Below are 19,408 nucleotides of genomic sequence, written 5' to 3'. Positions count from 1 at the left end.
GGGCCCGCGGTGCCGGGAAGCCGGGCCGGGGTTGCGGGGCCGGGGAACCAGGACCGCGGGGCCGGGAGCCGGTCGGGGGTCGCGGGGCTGGGGTTGCTGGGCCGGGCCCGCGGGGCCGGGCCGGGGACCGGCAGTGCTGGGCGGGCCGGGGGTGCTCGGCCGGGGCCGGCACCCCAGGGCCCGAGCCGACCCAGGCTGGCGCCGCTGGGGGGCCAGCCTGGGCCGCGCCTCCTCCCCCCACACTCCCCCTTACCTGCTTCAGGCTTCCCGCGAATCAAATGTTCGCGGGAAGCAGGGGAGGGGGCGGAGACTTTGGGGAGGGGGCGGAGTTGGGGCGGGGGCCGTGGGCGGGGCCCCGTGGAGTGTCCTCCATTTGGAGGCACAAAATATGGTAACCCTAGGCAAGATCCTTAACACAGACACAGTTATACCAGCAACAGTCCTTTTGCCAGTCTGTGTCCACACTAGGAGGGTTTCCTGGTATAGCTATACTGAAACCTTGTGTGTGATATTCTTCTTTTCAAAGGCTAATTCTACCATACCCAACTGAACAGACTTAACAACATTACTCCTTCTTCTCAACAAGATGTCTACAGTCCTAGCCTCCCTCTGTTGCCAAATGATTCAGTTAATTATTATCTATACAACAAGTTCTTACAATTTTGTTTTATCTCCTTAACTGGATGACTGGCTTTGGTATTCCAAGGTCTTTAAATAACCACCTTCTAAAAGTAAAATCATTTTTTTCAATTACTCGAAGCCTTGTAGTTCTTCTGTTCAATGAACTTTCAGTTTAATCTCTTCTCCGAATGTAGGACTTTATTGACAAAACAAACATCAAAACACCATGAATTCCAAATGCTAGCTTATAGTCACCATTCCTTTCATAGGTAGTAAAATGATACAGTTTGTGTCCATAATTGATTCTTGGCTACAATTTATGCTTGCCTAAAACCCCCACTCTGCAAATTTATACTTTCTTGAAGTCAGTGAAAAAAACACAATCAAGTTATACATTAAAGCAGAAGAGATGCAACAACACTATGCATTCTACTTTTGGCTACACTTGAAGACCACTCAGAGGCTATAGCTCAGGGGTGGGCAAACTTTTTGGCCCGAGGGCCACATCTGGGTATGGAAATTGTATGGCGGGCCATGAATGCTCACGAAATTGGGGGTTGGGTGTAAGAGGGGGTGAGGACTCCAGCTGGGGGTGCAGGCTCTGGAGTGGGGCTGGGGATGAAGGTTGGGGGTGCAGGAGAGTACTCCGGGCTGGGACAGAGTGGTTCAGAGGGCAGGAGGGGGATCAGGGCTGGGGCAGGGGGTCGGGGCGTGGGAGGGGGTCAGAGGCAGGATCTGTGCGGCGCTTACTTCAAGCAGCTCCCAGAAGCAGCGGCATATCCCCCCTCTGGATCCTACATGGAGGCGCAACCAAGTGTCTCTGCACATTGCCCCTACGCATAGGAGTTGGAAGGGGGACATGCTGCTGCTTCTGAGAGCCACGGTACACGTGGAGCGGGGCAAGCCCTTAACTCTGCTTCCTGGCGGGAGCTTGAGAACCAGATTAAAAAGTCTGAAGGGCTGTATGTGGCCCCCAGGCCATAGTTTGCCCAGCCCTGCTATAGCTAGTAGTGTATGTGCAATGTGGTTGCTGGTCTGCTGGGTAGTACAGTAACTCCTCACTTAAAATTGTCCCCGTTAACGTTGTTTCGTTGCTGATCAATTAGGGAACATGCTCATTTAAAGTTGTGTAATGCTCCCTTCTAATGTCGTTTGGCAGCCGCCTGCTTTGTCTACTGCTTGCAGGAAGAGCAGCCCGTTGCAGCTAGCTGGTGGGGGCTTGGAACCAGGGTGGACCAGCAGTCCCCCATCAGCTCCCTGCTCCCCTAAGTTTCCTGTGCAGCAGCTGCCTAGCCATTGCAGCTGTCCCTCCCACCACTGCCATGTGCTGCTCCTGCCCTCTGCCTTGGAGCTGCTCCCCGAGACTCCTGCTTGCTGTGTGTGGGGGGGGGAGGGAAGGAAGAGGGGAGCTAATGTCAGGGTGTCCCCCTCCCCCCGGCACCCGCTTACCCCATCTTCCATAGAGTGGGGGGGGGGGGGGGGACACACCAGGGCTCAGGATGGAGTGAGCTTGCAGCAGTTGCGGTTTCAGCAAGCTTATCCAATTAACAAGGCAGTGTACTTAAAGGGGAAATGTGCCTATCTCCTCCATTCCCACTGCCTTGTAAAGTGAGAGAGTTAACCCTTGAGGGCTCAGCCAATTGCTAGTTCATCATTTAGCAGTAAGGGAAATATCCCACCCTCTGACTCCTCCACCTCAACCAAGCTTCACAATCATCACCACTGCGTGCCAGTATTAAATTGTTTGTTTAAAAAGTTTTTTGTCTGGTGAAAAAAATTTCCCTGGAACCTAACCCCCTCATTTACATTAATTCTTATGGTGCAATTGGATTTGCTTAACATCGTTTCGCTTAAAGTTGCATTTTTCAGGAACATAACTACAACGTTAAGTGAGGAGTTACCGTAATAGCCATAAGGAGCCTTTTAGACCTAATCTTCTGGCACCAGCTTCCTATTTACTTCTGAGCAGGAGTGGTAATTGTATGAGATTTTCAAGCCAACAGTTTGTAGATTCAGCGCTAGGACTTGGCATTTTCTGAGAGTGTAGGGTTACCATATTTCAACAATCAAAAAAGAGGACACGGGGTGCCGCCCTCGCCCGGCCCATCCCACTTCCCGCCCCCCTCAGAATCCCCCTACCCCCTACCTGTCCCCCCCCCCCCAACTGCCCCCAGGACCCCACCCCCTATCTAAGTCTCCCTGTTCCCTGTCCCCTGACTGCCCCAACCTTTCTCTACACCCCCTTCTCCCGACAGCCCCCCCCAGAACCTCTGACCAATCTAACCCCCCATTCCCTGTCCCTTGCCTGCCCCCCCACACCAGGCCGAGGGAGAGCTGCGGGCTCCACGTGCAGCCAAACAAATAAGGTGCTGCTCTGCGGGGGAGGAGGGACTCTGGCTGCTAGAGGCCCCAGTGGCTGCGAGCGGCTTTCAATCAGGCACAGCCGTCCAATAAGCCACACCGCACTCTGCATGAGGGGAAGGGGGAAATCCCGGACATTTCTACCTTATTAGAAATCCCCCCGGACAGCCATTTAAAGCTAAAAAAGCCGGACATGTCCAGGGAAACCCGGACGGATGGTAACCCTATGAGAGAGCCCTCAACACTGGAATTTGCTTCCTAGCTGATCTAAAAGAGGACTTGTCTGCACCTGCCTTACTACATGTTAATTAGGGAACACTAGGATTAATTGTGACCGGCTGACAATTGTCAACATAACAGTATATGTCTACAGAGAGACATATCATGCTTGTGTTATCATGATGGCATTTCACAGCGTAGCTGTTTCCCACTGCCAGTTTGTTACTTTTAGTAGCGGATGGAAAACAATTTTTTCCTAAGCTTTTGATTTAGGATGGATGCATGAGTACTGGCTTATTTGAGCTCTTTTTACTTTGTTTCTTAACACAACACATGCTCACTGCAGCTGTACATCAGCCTTGAAATGCATAACTAAATGCATTTGAGGAATATAAAATTTTTCATAAATGTTTAAGGACAAATGTGTATGGAACAGTGTTGCAATATCATTTGCTAGAGGTCCTTAGGGCAAAAGCACAATGTAGCTAATGGAAGGTCTAATCTTATATTGCAGTTAATCATGGCAGTTTTTATCTTGGTATATTGACTGACATAGGAAAAACCACTTAACTAAAAGTAAACTGAACTTCCATATTCATATATTTAATTAGTTGAGATGCTGACATATTTCTATTATTAACATGATTTAACTGAGACAAAGTGTCCTGTTTAAAAAGAGCAGAAGTTGCTGCTAGAGCTTATTCTTTTGCTATTAATCTTAAAATTATTCAATTGTGAACAATTCTATACCACCATTTTAGGGCTGATTTTATCTTTCGAATTCTACCAATAATCTCCCAGTACCTCTTTGCCATGTGTATAAGCAAACATACATTGACTGTGCAACAGCTGCAATCCATGTCTTTCTAGACATCAGCTAAAAATGAAACTCTCACCAGAACTTTGCAATAAGATTTCTTTTTTTTTTTTTTTAAGCTAGTATGAAGAACTAAGGCTGAAATTCACTTGTGGATAAGGAAGCACAGTTCCACAGGAGTCAGTGCAGTGAATTTGGCTCCAAATTTAAAACTTGTTTGCATCAGACTAACTAAAGGACTTGTTTGCAAGTTGTCCAATTATTTCAATGGGGGAGGCAAATTGGAAATATTTGAACAGTTCTATGCATTGCATTGTTTGATCAGAGGGTTAAATTCAGGATTGCTTATGTACTTTAAAATTTTATCCCAAGTGGGAAAATTCTTCATAAAAAGGGCTTCAGCACTGAAGACACTTCTCAGGTGTCTGGTCCTCTGCAGTCTGTTTGGGAAAGTGGCTCAAGAGGCAGCCTCCCCCAACAAGTGAAAGGATCCACTCCTGCAGTTGCAATGTCAAGAGAAGCTGATATAGACATTTGGCCTGCCCTACTCTGCTTTTCTGACCATGGGACAGCCTGCTGGATGTCTGAGCCAGCAGTCTGAAAACTCTCATCCTTAACTTCTGAACTAGTTTAGATTAGAGCAACCATGGAGATGGACACTGGTGGTGAGACACAGCAAGGAATTAAGAAGTTGGGATGTGGGAGAGGAGAGTCCATCTACTTCATGACCACTGAACAGGCTGTGCAAAGACTCCTGTGGTTGAGAGCTCAGATTAAGATAGGTGCCTACTTCCTCTAAAATCACCTTCTGCTTCAACAGTTGGCACAAAGCACATGCTGTATACAAAGCATGCATGTTGTAAACATGCCTGTCACAGAATAGCTGGCTCCTGAGGGGGCCAGGCTCCCAGTCTACCTGTGATAGGCTCTGCTAAGGAGAACAAGCCAACCCAGATCCACCTACAAGTAGTTAATTGCCTACTTGGCCGGGCAGCAATTAATTAGCTAAGGAACAGCCACAAGGTCCAATAAAGAGTTATGAGGCTTCAGACAGAGTTCCAAAAGACAGGAAGGAAACTCCAGCAGAGAAGGAATTCTCAGAGAAGCTATTTAGGGAGCTCACCAGTAAAGGGGACCTAGGAAACTACTCCTAAACCAGAGAGGTTCTGAAAGGGGAGCACACTAAGAGTGCCAAATCCCTAAGGAGAAGGACCTTACTAAACAGCAGCAGGTTGTCCAGATCATAGAGGAACTACATGCCACTTTGGAGAAGAGCTCCAGTGGTTTGAGCTCTGAGAGAGTCCTGAGAAGGAATCCTTCCCCAGGTGATGGCAAGAGTTCCTCTAGGGAGGGAAGGGGGCTGGGTTGAGAGCACCTTAATGATAAGGAGTCTGGATGGGGGAGATGAGTGGACTTAGATGGGACTAAGATTAAGATTAACTCTGCCCCCCACTAAGGATGCTGGAGTGAAGGCTTGCTTGCATGTCTGATTGGCCTTTGGATGAAAAAATTACACTGAAGGGGCACACTTCACTACATACATGTCTCATTGGGGAAACCGAGGCAGTGATAATTGTAGTTCTGCACTTGGCCTCTGGAGAGGGCGTGAGGAGTGATACGCCAGCTGCCTCAGGATAAGTACCCACCTTAATACCACTCTTGTGGAAGACTCCTACAGAATTTAATAGTAAGTGATGCAGGTGGGTTTGAGCCATTCCACAGAACATAACAGAAAATTATATCTGTGCTAGAGAGTACTGCAGTGTGATTCCGAACCCAATGAAAGTAAATAATAAAGAAAGATAACCTATGGGTTTAAAGACTTTCTGTAAAAGTCTGTAACTTTCATGCTTTTAACTTCTAGCAAATTTTTCCATAGGGTGGATTCCTGCCCCTTCACAATGGAGTTGCAGAAAGTGGATCCTGGAACACTGGTGGGAAAAGCACTCTCAAGAAGGTCCCTCAGCCCTCCAGCAACCTGGCAAAGTGGCTCAAAAGAGCTGAGCACGACAAAGGGACTTTGCATTCAGCAAATATTATACTTTAGGCAAAGTGAGATCATTTTTATACAAGTGCAAATTCTTCGGGGGGAGGAGGGGAGGGGCAGGGAGGAATAAAATTGCAGGCACTATTTGAAAGAGCACTGTTCACATGACGACTCTCATTTAAATCCCCAGGCACATGAGGAGAACAGTGAATGACTAAGACCAACATTAAAACATTTTTCATTGAAGTCTTGATAGCCAGCAAGTGACGAATACAATATTTTATTAAAAGGAAGAGGGAAATCTAGTTAGGAAGAAAGTAGCTACACATTAGAATTTAATCAGGTCACCAAAGCAGATCCCCCCCCAAAATGTGCAAAAAGTTCCATTAAATTTTAAATCCCCCCAAATAATCAGAACCTTGAGTTTTTAATCTCGTCTGAAACAGTTCTTGAAGAAGTGTGATGCATTCAAACTAGAAACATGCTAGAACTTTGGTTCCTTTCCAGCTTAAGGCAAAGACTGTTACACACTAACAGCAAAATCACTGTGCACCACACCCATTTTCCCCTGTGTAAAGGTGTCTCATTCCATCAGCCAAGTCCCTACTTAGGGCTTGTCTTAACATACAATGCACTGGTGCAACTGCGCTGCTGTGGCGCTTTAGTGAAGATGCTACGACGCCAATAGGAGAGCTTTTCCTGTTAGCATAGTTAATCCACCTCCCCGAGAGGTGATAACTGTGTTAACAGAAGAAGCTCTCCCATTGACATAGCACTGTCTACACAGGGGTTAGGTTGGTATCACCACATCGCTCAAGGATTTTTCACACCCTGGAATGACACAGTTATACCGATATAAGTTCACAGTATAGACCTGACCTTAAATTCTCTAAACGAGCTATGGCTGCATGCCAATTCTTCATGTTTACATAAAAAGCTATAGCCATGCTATTGGACCTAGCTGGGCTCACCCGCTGAAAAAACGACTGGCTGATGCAACTGCCCTGTTAGACTCTGCCCTTTTTATTTAAAGCATGTTGATAGTAATATACTTTCATATAACTCATTATTAAGGTGCTGGTTTGTCATGGGGGTAAAAGCATCATGGATACTGTAATTTTTCTGTTTGACGAGGACTTTTCTGTCTGTGGTTTTAATAAAGCAGAGTTTCCCAAATGGTGGGAAACAGGAAGGTTCAAGGTAGGTCACCAGCCCAGTGAGGAGGGATGGCGAGAAAATCAACAACCCTGCACTCAGCTTGCAGAGGTGGCTCCTGTCCTCTGGGGGCTGGACAAGGCTTCCCACACCAGGCATTACACTTCGGTTTGACCAAGTTGGGATTAGGGTTGTGGTGCGAGGGTGGAGGAGGATGCTGCAGGTGGTCAGTGCCCCCCTCAGTGGAGTGAGGAGGTGATGTGATTTATATTTATTGTATTTAAAAGGGGTATAGTTGTTTTCATAACTCTGACTTTACACACCATTTCCCCCTAAAACATGACTTTTACTAAATTTAGCATGACTACTCTGCTATTTTTATAAAAATCAAATCTGCAGCACTACTATTACACAATATACAATTGTGTTTCACTAAAACATTGTGTAGTAGCTCTATTACTCTCAAATGCTGTTAAAACTGCCCATTTAGTTTCCAAATGAACTAACAGCATATGTTCTGTTTAATTAGCATATGTACTGTTTAATTAGCACTAAACTGAACATTAGTTATCAAGCCTATTTCTGATGTGAGTGTACTAATTACATGGACTAAGCTAGGGCTTTAAAGATGACCTGCAAAGAAAGTCAAATGGAGTTTGTACCCATGCTATGATTACCAATAAAATAAAATAAAGATTTTTGAGCCAGGGGACGAGGTGAGTGTTTTTAAAGCTTACTCTTCTGCTTGCTTTTTATATTAGAAATTCAGGTTATTTGCTCCCACAGTGCTGACAGCAAATACAGAACCAGTGGAGTTATGACTTCACAGGAACCTTCATCTCAGGGCGAGCCCTACATGCTTGCCCCATGAAGAGACAGAAGACTAGGGTTCTAGTGTCTGCAGTACTTCTAAAGCACAAGCAGGAGGAGCTACTTGGCAAGAAGAAAATAACCATAAGAAGCTTTACCTCCATGTATGAGAAGGATACAGATAAACGAAACAGCATTCTTAACTGACATAGCAGCAAGTATCTATACCAGGGGGAGGGGAAGAAATAATATGTTGGGCATCACTACAAAAGATTGTAAGTAGAGAACAAGAGAAAATACCTAGAGCAAGGAAAAAGTTATATAAAGAAACACAAGATGTCAACACAGAGAATCTCCACTTGGCTCTTGAGAGAGGAAGAAAAGCAGGTGGGATTTTTACCTACACCTCAGAGCATTCTCCATGTCATGTAGGCAGGGCCTAGTGACGGCAGCCCTAGCTAGCTCCACAGTAGCATCCTGGGGGACAGGATGATCCCAGGACTAGACAGAAAGTTGTATCCAAGCATACCTCCCAAGATTTCTAGTGGCTAAAGTGGAACAAGTCTTGCCCCCAGGGGGTGGCAAGCCTGGAGGGTGGGGAGAGAAAGAGTTGCAGAGCAAGCCTGCCCACAGCCATCCGTGAGGGACACAAGCCACTGTACCCATAGCAGTGACTCCTGTCCCTCATGGATAGCTGGGCTCAGCTTCTCACTCTGGGCATCGCTCCCTGGACCCTGGTGCATGGAGTCATAGTGCTGCTAACTCAAATTTGGACTTGCTGTCCCCCGTCAAGAGGCCAGCCCAAATCCGAGTGTCACTGCACCCATTTGCCAGGGCCAGGTCTCAATGCCCAGAATGGGGATCCGAGGCCATCCAGCCCTTCAAACGGGACAGGAACTTTTGTGGGCAGTCCTGTAAAACATGGGACTACTGGAAGGTCTGTCAAAGGTTAAGAGTAGAAAACACTGACAGTGCAGCATGAGCTAGAATGATTATGCAGGTCACCCTAGTGATCTCTTCCTGTCTGGGCTAGGTCTAGAGCCAGCTGGAGAACGGCAGCAGCAAGTGCCAACATCCTCAGCTCTGATATTTTGTCATTTATGGACAACTTTAGCACATTCATTTCATCCTCCAGTTTGGGGACTACAAAAGCAAGGCCTAGCGAGCATTACAGTTTTGTATTACTGATCTGGAAGTTTATTCAATTGGAATATGATTTCATATCTTCTCTATACATTTATATTATGAACCAAATGAAATCTGATAATATTAAAGAGGCAGTCGCTGGAAGATCATAGTAAGCCTATTCAGGAAGGTAAATCTCACGTGCTGACAAATATATTAGTGTTAATCTCAATTACATACATGTACAGTTAAACAAAGATTGATATAAAGAGAGCTTTCAAAGCACTAGGTATTATTAGTTTGAATTACAGTACTACAGGAAGCAATGTTTTCTTTATTAAAAATGGAAGAGCAAGCTTATTTAATAATACACCTGACTTCGGAGAGCGTTGGGGGAAGAGACAGACTATAAAATGTACTGGACTTCTCAGAAGTTTAAAATAATTTGTATACGGCTATTTTCCTTTTGCATATATGCAATCTAGGTTATAAAGTTTTATTTCTTTCATAGCTAATATACTGAAATAACAGACCCTGGTGTTATAAATTACTAGTTCCCCATTTTTCCTGAATTTGAGAGGTGATATTTCCTTACCTTTCACCTTTGCGATGACTGTTCCTGCAGCACTAAGAATGTCAACTGAATTGAGAGTCTGATGTTTATTTATCACTGCCTTTAGGACACGCAGCAGCTCCCCTAAACGTTCATGAACAACATGATGCAGACAGCCTTCATTTTCTGAAAGAGATTTTTAAAAATTGGGTCAAAGAAATTAGAAAACTATCCTTGATTTCTGTAAGTCCAGTCTCACAGTGACATTCAAGTCTTTTGGGTTGTGTTCCCTGCAGTGGTTAAGGTTGCACTGAAAGTTCAACTTCACAAATAAGTTCTAAGCTAACAAAAGTTACTTTGTGTATCAGTATTTGCCAGTAGTTTTTTTGCTTTATTGTTATCTACAAGATTAAAAAATTAATTTCCCAAAAAGAATTCCAACCAAATCACTAAAAGGCTAGGGACGCTATGATGGAGGTCCTCATACTCAAGGAAAAAAAACAGGCCTAAACCATGTCCCTCTTGTTTCCTTAACACGGTATTAGGGAACTGATTTCATCCACCTCTATTTGAAGGAATTCAGGATAAAATATGAATAATGTCTAATGAAACAATATTCATTTTTTAAAATATATTTGAAATATGGCATCAACCAAAAGCATAATAGCAAGTTATTTAGTGCAAGAGAGCACATTAAGATTAGCTAGCTTTTAGTCTAAGTGTCAACCAAAAGGTTTTCAGCATCCTATGGTGCTTAGTCCAGAAAAACTAGTAACTAACAAGCAGGGCTATGAAATGTCATATGTGCTTTTTCAAAGCATAGTTCTCTTGCTATGCAGTTTTTTGTAGGTATTTTTGTATGCATGGTACAGGTTGAACCACAGACTCTTCCGTTCCATTACGGAAATGGCTTTGGTGCACAGAGTTTAAGTTTCACGTGCACTTGAGTGCTGCTTTGTAAGTTGTGGTAAAAAAAGCTGTCAGATTCATGAAAGACTAGCTTATAAAAAGAGGATCTAATACAAGCTGATTCACTTCCCTGTAGAGCAAAAAGGGATGATGACTGTTACTGTGATGTTTGTGATCACAGTAACAGAAATCAATATAATGTTACCTAAATGGTAGTTTCAGAACATCTGAACAGTTTTGGCCTTGCTGTAAAAGGTTGCTCTGGGTTAAAATACCAACATGTTGGTGGTGGGTCAGTGTGGTGTAACTATTGGGATGGATCAATTTTCTGTCACATAGTGGCTACAGGAGAAATCATAGCCTTTTATAAAAGGGCATGGTAAGTCTTCAGTACCAACATCAGGATAAAGAGGTTTTCAGCTCAAACACATAGATAGCTCTTTGCTTCAGGTTCCACATCCCAACTGAGCAAATCCCATATAGATGGTATACCTGATGACCTTTCTGACTGAGAAACTGCACTGCATTTGATCAAGTGGTGGTCATACTCTGAATCTATTTTTAAGAATTTCAATGTTTTATGTTTCGGGTTAAGTGAATTACATACAGCTTCACCACAACTTCAGATCTTCCTTTTGTATTAGAAAAAAATAACCCCTAAAATCTGAAACCTCACAAACTTACCTGGGTCTGGAAAACCTTCCTGACAGTGAGAGTCTAAAGAAGCTCAATCTATTTAGTTTATCCAAGAGAAGGTTAAGTGTCGGTTTGATCTTAGTCGACAAATATCTACATGAAGATTTCTCACAACAGAGGATTAAAAAAAGCGGGGGGGGGGGGGGGGGAGGAAAAAAAGGCATAACAAAATCTAATACCTGGAAGCTTAAGGTAGACAAATTCAGACTAGAAATAAGGTGAACATTTTAAAAATGTTAATAATTAACCATTGGAGCAAATGGAGCATCTTTCTAAAAATAAAGATATGCTCTAGCTTGAATCAAACCCATAACTTCTGGTGAAGAACTGCTTGGCAAAATTCTTTGGCCTGTGTTATACAGGAGGTCAGACTAGATAATCACAGTAGTCCCTTCAGGCCTCAGTCTACGGGCTTGTCTTCACTACCAGGATAAGTCGACCTAAGTTACGCTACTCCAGCTATGTGACTAACGTAGCTTAGGTCGACTTACCCCGGTGTCTACTCTGTGCTCTGTCAACGGGAGACGCACTCCGGTCGACCTCCCTTACTCTTCTCAGAGAGGTGGAGTATCAGGGTCAACCGGAGAGCGCTCTGCCGTCCATTTAGTGGGTCTTCACTAGACTATTAACTACTATTTGAGGTTGGGGGCAGTTATAGAAAAGGAGCAGCAGGAAAAAAATAGATGGCAGTGCAATACTGACGTATACTGAAACTAAAATTGGATCACAGCAGTATCCAAACAATCCCAAGAGAGTACTGCATTAACATGCAACTCATTCTAAAGCAATTTGGAGCCTGAAGAATTAGAGAGTCTATAAAACCACATTCCATTTATGCATTAAAAGTAACATCTGTAAAAACAGAATATTTCTCAAGTCAAAAATTACAGACAGTTAAAGTACAACTGGTGCCAAACTCAAGTTTCAAATACATATTAAAGTCTACACTTTAATACGTTGGAGTATGAACACATTTTCTACTTAAGTCTCTCTAAAAAGGAGAAATTTGTCTAGGTCCAAAATTAGGCTGATCTAACAACATAAGTAAAAAAGCTCTGTTCAGTGGCTCAAACTGCCATCTGTTTGCATTATGATACTGCACTATTTTGTTTACAAAAATATTTGAAAAACATTTATTGTTTCCAGTGGAGGAAAAGACAAAGGTCTGTGATGAAAGTAATGCTGACAGAAAAATGCCATCATGAACTACGGGTGAACTGCAGTCAGCAATTTTAATTTATCCATGATAGGAAGTCTCTTGTGTTATTGTCCATTTGGGGAAAATATATAGTACTGGGGAAAGAAACAAAAGTGCAATATGCCAGGTTAATAAAAATAGAATTTCTATTACCAAGCTGCCCTATCTAGTTCAATTATCACGTTAGATGAGAAAAAATAGTTTTCAATGAGAAGACAATACCCAAGACAATGTAAAACCAAAAAGTTTTATTGCTGACTCAATCTCACTCCACTTTCAAGAAGTCACGTGATCATATTTGCTTTCAATTTTCCTTCCTCCTTCTCTCCCCCACCATCCAATTTACCTTATCTATATGTATCAGGGGGTCATGATACATATATATGCCCAAATAAATCTGTTAATCTTTAAGGTGCCACCAGACTCCTTGTTGTTCTTATCTATATGAAGACAAATGAGAATTTCCTCCATCAATGAATATTGCATCGAGTTCAAGCCCTCCGTCATTGTTCTAGGCTGCGATACCTAAAAGAACACCTAGGTTTCTAGAATGAGGACTGTGATCGACTACTCTGAACTTCTGCACAATCAAACTATTGCAGAGGTTAAGCTGGTTTGTGTAGGAGATGAGAGTTTTCTTGGAGACCTCCTGCAACAAACATTGGCCCTCTTGATCTCCTAAATGAAAAGATAGGGCTGTGAATCTGGGACTGCTTCCTTCACTATCACGCCTCATAGTGAAAGTGTTGTTTTTTAAAGTTGTATCAGCAACACAAAACCAGACATTTTCCAAAGGATGCAAGAAGCCTGGACTGTGGAAGGGTGGTGTGTGTGTGTGTGTGTGTGTGTAAAAATCCAACTCCAAAACCCAGCTACAGAGACGTGGCCGTTCTCTTTTGTTTTGGGTTTTTGTTTTTTGCAAGTAAAGTCAAAGGTGTTCTCACAAAGCTAAGAAAGTGGCTTTTCAAACATTAAAGAGTTCAGTAGCTTGCCTATGACAGATAAACTTTGGTTTGAATTCAACATCTGCCTCTCTCTAGTAGAAAACAAAACCATCCTAAAATTAAAATACAGCCATAAGAAATGTCATTTTCGGACTAGGTGTGGAGAAGGGGGTGGAGAATCAGAATAAATGCATCAATCACAAATCAGGCTAAAAAGTGATCAATATTGCCAGCCAGTCTTTTCGCCAAAGTTTTCAGCAAGTCTTTAGTTCAGAATGCAATACAAGATAAATGGCTGAAAAGCATATAAGAATATTACTAAAACTTAGTCAGCACATAGTTTAGCCTTCAGTTCCAAAGACACCAGAAATTCCAGTCTCCCATTGCTTTATGGCTACTCATTCATCTTCATCAGTGTCAGAATACCACAAGTTACCCGATTTTCAAATTTTGGACACACTTCTCAAAGGCAAGCTTTTGTCTAATAAAGATTAGCTAGCGATAATGGCCTTGCAACTATGGATTCTGCTCATCCAAAACAAAATAAAGTTCTATAATCAAGCTTGTCAGCTTCAACACAACTTCCTGCCAAGTCAGTTTCAATTACATGACATACAGTTGGGAAAAGCACTGTGGTATCAGTGGGGTCAGGTATTGTTTTGTTTCCCGGGGCCTTTCACCAGGCCCAAACGTTTTATGAAAAGTTGTATGTTCCAAGAAGTGTTAAAATGCAGAGATTAAAATTAAGATTACATTAAGATTTGTTTAAAAGCAAAGAAAAAGTTATGTTAGCTGCCACATTTCCTACATTGTTCTTTAAATCTGGGCAGGAGATCAAATATTAGAATCAATTTAACAGTTTCTGTTTATGGATTTTCTGCAGAGCTCTTTAGCAATATCACTTTGGACTATCATCCATATGCACTATTATAGAAAGCACACACTAAATTATAAGCTAGGTACCAACTTCCAAACTATTCAGACCCAAACCTTTTAATGAAGATTTCAGTTTAATATGAAGTTGTACATGACAGATTCAAAGTTACCACAAGGCCTATTACCTCTGCTCACTGGTATACCCCAAATGTTAACAGAGGATATATATCTGGGCAATCTATAGTTTTTTTAGATGCTAGCCCTCATGAAGTGAGATTTTAACAGATCTCTTTTTATCAGAAATGTATCAAATTTATCAGAAATTTCCATTCCAGAATCCTGGATAGTAGAGGCTGGCTCCCTCTAGACACTAATAGAGTAAATGCTGTTTCCATTAAATTCTTCAGAAGGATTAAAATAGGTTATCAGCAATTACACCATCTAGATCACATGACTGAAAATCAGCATCAAAACAAAACAGATCTATTTAAAGACAACTTTATTCTGAAGTCTCATTCATGCCAACTCAGTCAACTCCCATACTGTTTAGTAAGAAACAATCAGCATTCTGATCTGCACTGGATCCAGACTATGAGACTCCCCAATGAGCATTGCAGACTAAGCAAAATGATTGTACAACAATGAACTGTGCTGAAACTGTCTAACCCAGGCATCTGCAGGTTTTGGAAGATGTCCAAGATTAGCCCATCCTCATTTTTGTATTTTCCATCACCAGCCACACTGACTGACAAAACTCTATTGCGTTACTGTCTAATCTGCCAGAGGTCATGGTCAATTGAAGTCAAACATTGAAAATATTTCTTAATGTTCTTTAATATTGTTATAGATCAGCATAATATATGGCTAAATCAAAAAGTTACCATTGCTCTTTAGTTAAGTCCTAGGAGATATTCGTATTAGACGAGCAATCACAGCAACTCCTACTGGTATGTCTAAGGATAGTTATATTTGACATCATAGGGTTTTGAAAAGTTTAATAACTATAGAAGACACTTTAAGATGCTTGGATGGATAGAAGCATAAAGGTAAACTAGTTGATTCCTAATGCACAAGTATGTTTCTGTACACCATACAGCAAGTAGGGGAATATCTACACTTGAAAGTTAATTCAGATTAATGTGAGGCATGAATTTTAAGTGCAATAGGTATTCCTGTCCATGTGTAGACAAACCTTAACCAAATCAACAACATGCATTTAGCTCCCTAAACAGGAAACAGAAATCATGCACAGAGGAAGCCACCGGAAATTAACAGCATAGAGAAAATATGTTAACACTGCCACAAGTTTAACTCTGAATTTTGTTGTTTAAGGCAACCTCTGATGTCTACTGTCGGTGTGGCATTTCAAAGGAGATCCTCGGTGATTAATTTAATATCGGAGATATTTCAGGATTTTGAAACTTCTGATCCTACAGAAGTCTATTTTTCAATTTTAAAAATGTAGTTATTGCTTTACTATCACCATAAGAGTGAATGGGTAAGATATCTCTCAACCAAGGCCAACATAATATGTTGCTGCTACCCAACAAAAACTCCCGTCAGCTGAAAGATTGTGACACAGGAGGTGTTATTCTGCTGTCAGTATACTAGCACACGGGTCATAGCTTGCTGTCGTTAAGGTTTCACAACAGTTGCCATTATAAGTTTGTGGTCTCAGCCAATCAAGTTTCTACTTCTGTCTTGCAGACAGTTTCCCCAGGAACTTCCCATTCTGCAACCCAAACCATCTCTACAGAGTCACACTTAGCTGTGTGTGTGTGTGCACATGCTCGTCCTAAGATACGCAACTTCAGTCGGCGTATCTTAGGTCGACTTACTTGGCTGTGAGGACAGCGGCAAGTCGACTCCACCGCTGCCGCTCCCCCATCAACTCCGCTTCCACCTCTCGCACGTTCAGGGATCGATTTCTCTGCGTCTAGACGAGACGTGATAAATCAATCCCCGATAGATCAATCTCTACCCATCGATCCAGCGGGTAGTGAAGACCTGCCCTGAGTTAAGGACTCATGAGGCAACATCCCATTTCTGGTTTGAGGCCCTTGCCTCTGTCCCAAAGTGATTTTTTGGGGTAGAAAGAAGCAAACAATTAACTGCTTTTGAGCAGAAGGAGGTTGAAGTGTAAAGAGGGATATACTTTCTATTATTATAAAAAAGTCTCTAATCACTTTTGAACAGACCAACAGCTGAAATATTTAAGGGTTGAAAGGAAGTCTGGCACGGAAAAGCCCTTACTGGGAACAGAAATTAACCTTGTTCGAGAAAAAAAAGTTTTGATTTGCTCAAGTTATGAGTCATTTAAAAAAAAAAAAAAAAAATCACATAACGTGCACATTTCCCCCTAAGGTCAAAGAAACTGTGTAATTAATTGCATCTGAGAAACAGAATACAATTATGTAATTAGAGATTACTTTAGTTGTATAGTCAATAGGGCATGGGTTACAGTTATGCACCTAACCTTATCTTTGGCATTTCCTCATTTTGGAGTACTTACTAGGAGGTCCCATACTTCTGGCTTGTCTATATGAATACAGTTTGCGGCCAGCTAGGGTGTAACTCTACCCCACACTAGACTGCCATGTACTAAGTGCCCGCTAAGTGATGCCATTCAATCTACTCCCATTTCAAAGTGGGGTAAATCAAAGCGCACTACAGAATTTTTTTAGTACGGCAGTAGGCTCCACACAGACATTTAGTGCATTGCACACTAGCATAGGGTAGGACTTACACCCCAGCTTGCTGCAAACTAAGCATTTGTATAGAGAAGCCCTTTATAGATTGTGTAGGCTGAGCTTATTGCGCACACCCAGGGGCTCCTTGCAGTTCTCCTCCCTAGTTCCCTGTGCATCTCCCATTGCACTTTATTTCTGGAACTCCCCACAACTTTCCCTACTCCATCCCCAATTCTTCCCCACATGCCAGGGTCTCTCATTCCCTCCATCCTCATTTGAGGGGCTGCGTGCACATCCCCAGTTCCTCCTTCTCCCCATCACCATCATTCTTTCTATCTGGGAGATAAGTCATTCAGAGTGTCAACATGTTAAACTATTGGGAGGATGGGAACATACGAGATGAGGAACTATGGCTGGAAAGCTTTATTGGGTGCCATCAACCACTTCTTTGATCTTCAAAACAACTTCAGAACCAATAGCTATGGTTCTGTTAATCAGATGGCCGGGCTACCTGTGTCTCCCATTTTTCCCCTTTCGGTTTTCCAATTTCCCTCCAAATCAATAGCGTTCTGTCCATTTATGCCTACAGCACTACCTGAAATTCTGGAATTGATCAGATGCAGCATGAAAGGGTTACTCAACTTGTGTAGTAATTGTGGTTCTTTGAGGTGTGTCCCCCTATCAGTGCTCCACTGTAGATGTATCCATGTCCCTGCACCTCAGATCGGAGATTTTAGGTAGCCGTGTCTGTTTGGCCTACACATGCACTCTCTCCATCTCATGCTCTGCCTAGAGGCTATCTAGCGCTGCATGGGCAAACTGTTCTCAATTCCTTCTCTACTGCAGAGCTCATTGGTAAGAACTCCGAAGTACAGTGGAGGGTGGTTAGTGGAGCACCCATCCCGGAGAATCATAGTTACTACACAAGGTGAATAAACCTCTCTTCTTTGTTTGGGAATGTTTTTGATGAAAGCTATGGAAGTGGAAACGTCTCGTGGAATGAATTTGAACTCCAGGTGGAGGTTGGGAGTACGATAACAAGTAATGCAGTCTGATATCCATTTAGAGAGTCTTTGTTTAGCAATTGAGGATCCTTTAGATCTCTCCGCAATAGAAAGGAATAGTCTAGGAGATTTTCTGAAAGGCTTAGTTCTATCCAGATAGAACACCAATGCTCCCCTGATATCAAGGATGTGTAATATTGCCTCTCTCTTAACCCAGAGTGGCTTGGGGAAGGAGGCTGGGAGGTGTATAGGTTAGTTTATGTGAAGGTGGAAGATATTTTTGGGAGGAATTTGGGGTGTGGTCACAATGTAACTATATCTCTGATAAAAAATTTTAAACAGGGATGTGCTGTTAGAGCCCCTATTTCTCTGATAATTTGAGCCAAAGCGATGGCTACTAAGAATGCCATTTTCATTCATAGATGTGTAAGCGAGCATGTGGCCACGGGTTCAAGAGGAGGCCTTGTGAGGCACTTGAGGAGAAAGTTAAGATCCCATTGTGGGAAGAGGTTACCCATACCCTTGAGGAATCTTTTCATAATAGGATGAGCAAATATGGAGTAGCAGTCTCTCTTATGATGGAAGGCCGGTACGGCTGCAAGAAGCAACTGTACTGAATTTAGAGATCATCTGGATATTTTTAGATCTAGGACGTAGTCTAGCACCAGTGAGAGGGGAGAGGATGTGGAGGTAACATATTTTGAGTAATACCAGAATTGGAATCTTTTCCACTTTTGAATCTACATGTGACAAGTCATTTTTCTGCTATATAATAGCACCTCTTTCACATCCTCTGAACAAGACACTCTATGCTTTCAAACCATCAAGGAGCCATTCCATGAGTGGAAGAACCTGCAAGTTGGGGTGATGGATCTGTCCAGCATCTTGAGAAAGGAGATGAGGAAGGGGCTAAAGAGTGATTGGCAAGCAGATCGCTAACAGAGTAAAGTATGGGAACTATGTTTGTGTTGGCCTGTGGGAATTATGAGAATAACCATTGCTCTCTCTTTTCTTATCTTGAGTATGACCTTTGATATTAGAGGAATTGAAGGAAAGGCACAAAGGAGACCTGTGTTCCAGTGAAAGAGAAAGGTGTCTCCAAGAGAATGATGATCCAATCTGGCTCTGGAGCAGAACTGAGAGCATTTCCTGTTTTTGGCTGTGGCAGATAAGTCTATTTCTGGGACTCCCCAATGGGGAAATATGCTGTGGAGAATAGCATGGTCTACTTCCCATTCTGTGTCCCTGAGAACAATTCCTGCTGTGGTGTTCTGTATGCCTGAAAGGTAGGCTGCTGCTAAGTTGATGCTGTGCTGAATACACCAATTTCATAGTTTCATTGCCTTGGCACAAAAGGAAGATGATCTTGCTCCTCTCCCTAGAGATTTATGTAAAATATACATGCTATGTTGTCTATCACAACCTTTGTGTTTGCCTTTAGCT

General features: G+C 42.7%; 1 protein-coding gene across 3 annotated transcripts in view; it reads right to left on the bottom strand.

The window, feature by feature from the left end:
• The window catches only part of ARHGAP29 (Rho GTPase activating protein 29), an 86,312-nt gene that overhangs the window by 28,256 nt on the left and 38,648 nt on the right, over nucleotides 1-19,408 (bottom strand). For all 3 annotated transcript variants that reach the window (XM_034778631.1, XM_034778633.1, XM_034778632.1), the window contains one exon: nucleotides 9,691-9,834. In XM_034778631.1, the coding sequence (XP_034634522.1) occupies nucleotides 9,691-9,834 (144 nt within the window). The remainder of the gene's footprint in view (nucleotides 1-9,690; nucleotides 9,835-19,408) is intronic.

The sequence above is a fragment of the Trachemys scripta genome, chromosome 8 (assembly GCF_013100865.1).
Source record: "Trachemys scripta elegans isolate TJP31775 chromosome 8, CAS_Tse_1.0, whole genome shotgun sequence".
In the NCBI taxonomy this organism is placed as follows: domain Eukaryota; kingdom Metazoa; phylum Chordata; order Testudines; family Emydidae; genus Trachemys; species Trachemys scripta.
This window is presented reverse-complemented; position numbering and strand designations above follow the sequence as displayed.